General features: G+C 51.2%; 1 protein-coding gene across 1 annotated transcript; it reads right to left on the reverse strand.

Moving 5' to 3' along the window:
• Positions 1-288: 288 nt before the first annotated feature.
• LOC100904563 (ATP-dependent DNA helicase DDM1) lies at positions 289-3,366 on the reverse strand. Its single transcript, XM_018639534.1, has 5 exons — positions 3,335-3,366; positions 3,105-3,198; positions 2,580-2,849; positions 1,097-2,476; positions 289-981 (listed from the first exon to the last, which is right to left on the reverse strand). The coding sequence occupies exons 1-5, from the start codon at positions 3,364-3,366 to the stop codon at positions 565-567; spliced, it is 2,193 nt and encodes a 730-aa protein (XP_018495050.1). The 3' UTR covers positions 289-564.
• Between the last annotated feature and the right edge of the window lie 5,629 nt (positions 3,367-8,995).

An 8,995-nucleotide genomic window follows, 5' to 3' on the forward strand; every position in this document is an offset into this window, starting at 1 on the left:
CGCGTTCACTGGTGGAGGCATTCTCAGGTTCCGTAGAGGTCTCGTATCATTACAACTGAATAAATGCAGAATCGGTCGCTCAATAATTGAGCTCCATTTCCTTTATATCTTGCCTCTCAATGGCCTTCTCTACCCATCGAGTTTAGGAGGATTGCCGCTCAGATTCTCCTCACCTAGATCATTCCATTCGTGCTTAATACATGTTTGAAACCACTAGGCTATCCCGCAACTTGAAGTGAGATGGTGAAAAAATCCGACCGGGAAGCGACTCTCTCCAAAGCCGGACTTGAGTCGACCCACATTTTTTCCCATCGATCGTCGGTGGTGTTCTGGGGAGTCTCATCGATGGGGACGGATATCGACTGCAGGGAATTTCCTCTATTTTCGGTTTTATTGTCGCTGGTAAAATTTAAAGATTAGACCAAAGCCTTTAAATCGTTCCTGTCAACCGTTCATGTCTTTAAGAAACCACACCGAATCTCATACAGCGCCTTGCTAAGCGCTTGAGTACCTCGACGGCGAGAGATATGATGATGCCATGCCATCTCCGGGTCAAATGTAACCTCAAATGTTGTTCTCTTCACTTGAGAAAACCGAATCGCGATCGGTGAGAGCTAAAATTCGCGACGGGTCCAGCAGATCTCCATCCAATGCGGCGTCCCAATCGACGCTTTTGAGCACTTCGAGTAGATCACGTTCCTTGAGATCCCTGATAGTTGTGACTTTCTCGAACCTTCCGCACTTCATCACGAGTTTCTCGAGTCGACGTTTATTCGTAGCCACATCGAGGATTCTCTCATCCACACTTTCTTTGGTTATCAATCGGTAGATGACAACTCTCTGACTCTGCCCGATCCGATGGCATCGATCCGCGGCTTGAAGATCCATCTGAGGGTTCCAGTCTGTATCGTAAAATATCACTGTATCCGCTCCTGTCAGGTTTATTCCCAGACCTCCGGCGCGAGTTGACAGGAGAAATACCTGAAAGATCAATGAATTTTCTCCACCCCTGAGAAGAGCCCTGACTCAAATTGTGAGATTCACCTCGACCTCGGACGTCTGATTCCCTTCCGAATAATATCCACCCTCCACTCACTTTTTCCACCGAGTTCGGCTTGTTGAAGGCGTCGATTAGTTCCTGTCGTTCGTCTAGTTTCGTGCGTCCGCTCAGGTAGTAGTGCTCGATTTTGCTGAGAGCCAGATACAGGCTGATGAGGTCGAGAACCGACGTGAAGCCTGAGAACACCAGGACTTTGTGATTTTTCTCCAGAAGTCCACGAAGCAAAATGTCGAAGACCTGCATTTTCCCAGATTTCTCGAGCAAAGCTGCTCTGTTCCTCGGATAATCACCACCCCAAGACTTGTCGAGATCCAGCAACCATGGATGTGCGACCGTTTTCCGGAGAGCCATGAGTATGTTATTCATGGTCGCACCGCTAAATTTCACGCGGCCTTTGTCTAGCAATCGCATTGCGTCGTCAGTGGATTCATTCGGTACTCGAGCACCGGACTGTACTCGAGAGGAACCAATCCTCGAGTATATGCTCAGAGATTCCGCGTCCTCGCCCCCGAACCATTTCTTCGGCTTAGCTGGTGGATCGATCCGCATCTCGCGGCGAGTCTTCTCCGATGGTTCGCCAAAAGCGTTGAAGAGACGACAGGTTCGCAGAGACTGGGCGCCATCCTCTATAATGAGCGCTTCATCTTCCTTCCTCGCTTTTTCCTTGGCGAAGAGTACCGCCTTGTAATAACTCTGTTGGAGTCTCGTCATCGGACAATATACGATGATATGCTTTTTCGGAGGTAAGTCGAGTCTCACTGATTCTTTGGTACGGCGTAGGAAGAAGGGTGCGAGGATGCTGTGCATTGTGCTGACGAGCTGGCAGCTGTCCCCGTCCCCAAAACTGCCTTCTTCTCGATGAGCGTCGAGCTCCTCGAGCCAGCCTTCGAACAGGCGATAGTTGTGAAAGATGTTCGGTAGGATAAAATGCAAGAGGTTGAAGAGCTCTCTTATGTTATTCTGGAGGGGGGTACCGGTGAGTAACAATTTCCCGGTAACATACAGCGAGGACACGCTCTTGTAGAGCCTCGTTTCACAATTTTTGATGACTGCGGCTTCGTCCAGAACAAGGTACGACCACTTTAGGCGCGACAGTGATTTCGAGTCGGCCACGAAACTATGATAAGGTGCGATTACAACCGGGAAAATTGACTTTTCGGAGCCGTTCCCCAGTTCCCGTCTGATGCGAAGTTTCCGTCGAATTGTCGCTCGTTTAGTCTTCGGTCCATGCAAGACCAGGACGGGCAGTGCCGGACTGAATCGATTGAACTCATTCTCCCAGTTCCTGACGGTGGACAGCGGGCACAATATAAGGAACGGTCCCGAGGCTCCACTTGCCACCAAATGGCATATCATCGCAATAGATTGCGCAGTTTTGCCGAGACCCATCTCGTCCGCTAGAATCCCGTTCAGTCCCTGCGGTGAAAGGAAAAACCACTGGAGGAACGAGTCTGCGGACAGGCCTAACTAGGAAATTGGCGCGGAATTGTGTCGAGGCTCTTGACCGCTTCCAACTCACCTGTTTCCCGAGTTTGACCAGCCATGCGGCTCCCTCTTTCTGGTAATCTCTCAAGACTCCGCCACTGAAGAGCGATAAATTTGGTGCCTCATCGAGTTGATCTTTCTTCGAGCCAGAGGTCCGCTTCCCCTCGAGCGAAGTAGCGACACGAGTTGAGACCTCCAAGCTCTCGTCGAATAGAGAACATAAGTCTTTGAAAGCCTTGGCGCTCTCGGCATCGGCATCGCTTAGTAGCCGCTCTCGTGTATCCTTGTCAATGAGGATGCCGTCCTGAAATGGAGACCCCTCCCGCAACTCATCTACTTGCTCGATAGGTCGTTTTCGGGGAGTGTCAACATTTCTTTATTCATCCCCCGATCCTGAATCGACCTACACTATTCGTGTAAGTAGGAATTGAATTAGGATTATACAGCTGTGGTCGAAATTCCCCTCTTCGGTACTTCCAGCTGCCGTTCTTAAGATTTTCGCCACCACTGTGTACATGCTGTTATATAGAAGAAGAAGGAGCTCGAAGTCGAGACTGACCTCTCTTGCGGTCCGCAATTTTGCTGCTAAGGCTCTGCCTTTCAGAATGTGGTGCTCCCGAGGTGTCTGTCTGGTAGAGAAGAAGCCATTACAGCTTCGGGGGAAAAAAGAGGTGGTTCAGGAGCTGGTAGAATCACGCGAGCACTCTGATGGATTAGAACAGCGACTGCGATGCCACGGCTGGATCGGGGCTCTGAGAGTATGCATCCCGTTCGATAAGCGCTACTCACTCAGGTGTGGCGTCAATAGTTCCCACATCCATGATTGTGGCGAAGTTCCGTCAGGTCACCGGCCTCCCGACTCCGCAAGCGAGCTCGAACCGAATTCTGCCCGGTATATTCCCTCGGATCCGTTATTGCGGCGACTGCCGCCACCACTGTTGTTGTCGACATTTCGAATCTCCGCGAAACGCAGACGGCCGTGAAGAATAACGTTCATCAGCGGATGTTTTCCCCGCTCGCTGATTGCTGCAGGGCGCGGCTGTGGGAATGAGTTGCATTCGCCGCTCGGATCCCATGAGCATGAAATCTTCTCCGTCACCGCATCCCGATGAGCGGAATGACGCGGCATGGATTGCATAAAATCCACCGGGGTGCTAGTACGCTCAGGGATCAAAGGGCTCCCATTGGAGATGTGGTGTGTTTTCCGGTCGACGACGATGCACTATCGCGCCGGGTTGCGCGTGAAGTCACGTCCCCCTCCGAAAAGCTTCTCCGACGAGTCGAGGAGCGTGGAGATGCTCGAAGTCACAGATCGCCGAAGCTACAGGGTGAATATCGTTTGTCCACGGTTAACCACGGGAAAGGATTCTTCTTGCCCCTGAGCAAAATGACCCGCTGGCCCGCAACACGGCATTCGATCTCTCCCAGAGGCCCGTCGCGGCGCAGTCAAAACCTTTTTTCTCCCGAATGGGATCGACCGAGCACACCACTGCCGCCATAGTCTGAGGCCGTCCTACGCTGAGCTGCACACCTGGTTAGATGAATATTTAGTAAGACTCTGAGGAAAGCTCGCATTCTGCCCGGGGAAGTGGGCGGGACTCTTGAGGAATCCTTTTGAGGACCCTTGGGGACACGAAGTCTCTTCAAATGTTAACCGGTGTCGTAACAACTCATGTAATAGACGCTTCTCGACTCCCTCGTATCATGAATTAGTCCGTCTTAGTTGCTCGGAGCGAGCAGCATCCATGTGTCGTCCAGTAATCGCTCATCGACAGCCGGTGGAATTTGGAAGCGCTATCGGATACCGATATTACTATGAAGATGATTGAATGATTCCGAGGAAGGCTATCGGAAGCTGTGGCCTCCACAGATCACAGTCAGTAGCGGGCCCCTTGCCCCTCAGAAAACCACCTCACGTAGTGCCCAAGCATAGGACAAGTTCGCCATTTCAGACCTGTCCCCCCTTACCAAAATCGGTCCGTCCTCCAAACGAGAAAATTCTGGGCAAGCTTCTCTGCGTCTGCATGAGTCAGAGATCGGCTGGACCCTGAAGCCAGAATCAGAGCGAGCATGAAGGGCTGATTCGGTTCCAGATCTCCTCTCGAATTACTGCATTTGTCTCGCTTTCCGTCTCACACTGTCACTTCCGTTAGAAACGCTGGTCGCCGCAACCCGATACTGATTGAGTCGTAGCTCTTCGCGTGTTGACACGTGAACAGATTTCAATGATCACGATGATGATGGGTGTAATGTGTCGAGTGCTTCCCTTTAAATGCCCAACGGTTTTTCGAGGTTTTTTTGGACAAAAAAGCAGTCTAGTCGACAGTTCGAGTTACACTTGATAAACGAGCAACGAAAGGATGTGGGGCATGTCAGGCCGTAGGAACGAACATCCAGTCGCTTCCGTACGATCTCCTCTGAGACATCGTGCTCCCGGAATCGCGGGACGCTCACCTAAGGACTCGCTCGACACTCCAAGAGTCGATCCTGCCAATCACCAGAATCGATGGCAGCCGGCCTGGAGCTCATCCAGTAGAGAAGAAGACTTGTTCCCGAATCGTCCGATTCGACTCGGAGCTGCTTTCGCTTAGAGGAACTCCGAAGGGTCTTCAATTCCTCCTCCAAGCCACTCACCGGGTCTCCATCCAGTGGGCGCCGTAGTAGCCTCGATTGAGGAACGAGACAAGTTTATCACTGATGAGCTTCTTATGAGAGTTCATCAATCCCACTTTGCTGACGGATCGTTCCCGTCGGTCATCTGACCCGATACTCGATGACCGATGATGTTAGAAGGTCTCCGGCCTGAGGGGAGAGTCAGAGCTTCCTGGGCATGAGTCACGTCAAATTTTTTGGCGACTTACCGCGCGCGCCAGACAGCGCCGCGACCGCCTCCCCGAGCTTTGCATTGTGAAGGCTTGGCGCGCTTGTGGGGCGATTGACATCCCTCTTCACTTGTTGTTTTTCGCCGTCGTCGACGGAGCGCGGAAAAGTGTGTCAGCGGTGAGAATATTGTCGTGGGGTTCGCCGGCGCGCATGATTCAAGGGCAGTTGCGCGCGGCAACAACAACGACGTCATCAGGAGTAGGAATTTGCTTTCATTTTTTGAAAAGAAAGAGTTGGTTGGCGCCAAACTGGAGGCCATTTCGCGTACACACGGGTCCCTCCGATAGGATCAGGAGAATCGTATCTCATCGTCAGAGCAAAACGCGATGCCTCCTGGGATCGGAATGGCTAATGCTGTCATCGTTTCATCATCCGAGGACAGTTCGGGCAGCTTGAGGGCGGGGTGCAGCGGCAGATTTCGCGGAAACCGAAACTCCATCGGTCGAGGGCGGGCGTGAACTCTTCACGGATCTGTTCCGATCTCTGTCATTGATGCCACCGGCTCACATTGTGAGGGCAGAAACGTATTCGAATAGAAGCTCAAACCAAACAAATCCGACGTGGAAGCACGGCACTATATTTATTGTGTGTCCTGTCAACAGATGTCGCCGGATAACTGGGATCCGTTTCAACGAATCTCCGAATCTTTCGCCGGTCCACCGGGATCAACGTGTCCACGGGTTCGACCCCAATCGCATCTTTGAAGGAATCTGGCGAGTGAATTAATGATGCCGAGCCGGTCCAACTGATTGAGTAAAGTCTTCGATGAATTCCCTCAGGTCTGGAAATCTTCGATCTGCTCTGGGCTCTTCGTGGAGGTCTACTCCAATCATGCGTGCGTGCGAAGACAAAGTTGCGCGGTGTGTTCGATTTCGAGTTGTTTTTGGTAACCATAAGAGATTCCGTCGAATCGGAGACCGGAAAAAAACAGTTGTCTGTATCGCCTGCTCCGATCGGACGGGTTAGCTTATTGATCCGCACGCGTGATCGGCGTCTCCAATCGTTCCAACGGACTTTCTGGACTGGTTTACCGACTGACGATTTAAACCGTTGCGGAAAATTATGCAAACGAAGTTCAACTACCCTACCCCCGACGAACGTCGGCATCGTCTTGGTCTTCTGCTTTGCCTTCGGCCAACGGTTTTCTCTTCCGAACGGTCATCGCTGGTGGAGCTGCGATAGTAAACCAGCCAAATCTGTTGCTCAGACAGAAGGGGACATGCTTGGCAAGGAGCGCAACCGAAACCGCCGCCGACGGGAATTCCGTTTCTGTGATCGGAAACCACTAGTCTTTGCCAGATGCACCAACTGCAGCAGAAGATTCCGATTTCGATTCCTGCCGCGCTTGGGGGCCGCCAAAAAACGCAATTTTTATGAAAAACCGCGGGTTTTGACTGCTGTTATCGCTGTCCCCCGTAGAGTCCCATGTTGAAGAGAAACCGAAATTGCGCTAAATGACCGCGGTGGCAAAGCCTAGGAATCACCCTCTTGGATCCCACAATTATTATTCTGTCGCAGTAGTACTGAGCGATCAAAAGAAGATTTTCCGTGATGGAGCACTATCCGAGCTGTATTCAGATGTCACCGCTGGGGCTGCCGTGCCACCGTTTCGGGAGGTGTGCCGTCTCCACGGTCAGTGAGCAATGTGAAATACGTAGCGGGATCTCCGAAAGCATTGTCTGTGTTCGGCAACACGTGTCTCCGAGGAGGTCATTATCGTCATTTGTTCCGGTCCGTATTCGTAACGGCACTACATAGCATGTGTGGTGCACGACATCGTTCAGTGCACTCAGCCGGAGCCAGGGGCGATCGTGCTTTAAATACCTCTAATCGTACCAAGTCCACATGCGTCCCTCAACAATGCTGCTTCAACCGATTGTTCGCACCGAGAACTCCCAGACTAGTTTCTCTTTCTGGATGCGCCATCGACTCAGGATTTGCGGGGCTTCTTCCCGGTACATTCAAGTACCTCAATACCACTCCATCTCTCCGGCGATTTGTCCGCTCGGATGGGCCTACGATTTCCGAGATGTTCGACTCGACGCTACTCTTCTGTTCTAAAATTTCTTGTATTCCTGAATGGGCGGCAGCCCTGAATGCCGCGGATCTGTTCTCCGATCGATTCAGCACTGGAATCCCCATGCACTTGAACTCTTATCAGTCTCGAGCATTTTTTTGAATCGAGTACGACCTTGCGATAGATTCCTTTTTCTTGAAATGATGTGTTCCGAAAGGTGGAGAGGCGAGGCCGATTCGTCTCCCTTATCGGAGATCACTAAACAAGGAAAATAAACACGACAGAAATCCTATGGCCCGAGGGAGAAAATGTTATGCGTTGTAGGCAGAATGCACCGAATAGAGAAATTCGATGCCGTACTCGGTATCGGCTAGAATCGAGGTGATTGGGTCAGGAACAGCACTCGGATAGTTCGGACAAAACTCAAAGCCTGCTATTCCTGACGGAGTCATTCCACGGCTCAACTCGGAGAGACTTGCGGGCTGTCCCGTTGATTTGTGTCAAGGTCAGTTTCACTCTGAGATTCTGGAGAATCCTCGCTGCCGATGCGCGTATTCATTCCGGCCATCAGTTATCCTGTGGATATTATTTATCGTTCATTTTATATCAACTGAATCGGATACGATGAGTGCCAAAAGGTAAGAGCGATAATGAATCCTTCGTGCGCTGATGTCAGATCACAGAACCAGCTCGGGGAGAAATCGCGGGTTTCCTTGGATAACGCCTACAGCGAATAGAGATGAATTCCGAGCTCAGAAAATGCGGTCTTTTGGAGGAGCATCATTCGAACGATGCACATTCGTACTTGCGGTTCTCCCGATGAGTATCGGATTTCCTACTACATGTGAACGAAACGAGGAAGGATCGTTGAAATGACAAATGTTCTCGAAATTGATTTCACCTTCACTTTGAAAAGAGAGGAAATACAGAGCCATCGAATGTTTGCCCAATCCATTCAGTGATCTTCCCCAAATCCCTGTCTGACCCAATGAATTATGGTCTTGCCCTGGAATGAGGACTTCAAACAGGGTAGCATACGACGTTATTTCAAAATATCTGGACCCTGTCGATTAAAAAGTAACCGCCTGCAACCACGTTCAATGGAGCCGCATTTTAGCAGATCTGATCTCGCTATTTACAAAGTTTACGACCATGCTAAATTTCGATTTGCCGAACGAATACTGCATTTCGTTCGAATACCGTGTTATTTCTGCTACCAGTGCTGCTCGTCGACCCCGAAGTAGAAATGGAAGGAGCGACGCTGGGAGAAACCAGTCAGAAGAGCCAGTGATGCCGCCGAGACGAAGGCATTGCGGAAAAAGACACTGACTTCGCAGTTGTAGAGCAGAATTGGCGGCAAACCGAAGTGACCGCGCGCGCCAAAAGCTGCCACAGTTTCTTTAGAAGACCGAAGATCCGTTACGTGGCCCTGAAACGAAGACGTCACCGCCAGATGATTCAGGTAGACCTCCGGGAATGCGACTCTACGCAGAGGATCGTCCGAGGGCCTTACAGGTAGAGCCCGAGAAGACAGTATCGCGGCGAGCCTA

The sequence above is a fragment of the Galendromus occidentalis genome, unplaced genomic scaffold, assembly GCF_000255335.2.
Source record: "Galendromus occidentalis unplaced genomic scaffold, Mocc_1.1 scf7180000077442, whole genome shotgun sequence".
Lineage (NCBI taxonomy): Eukaryota > Metazoa > Arthropoda > Arachnida > Mesostigmata > Phytoseiidae > Galendromus > Galendromus occidentalis.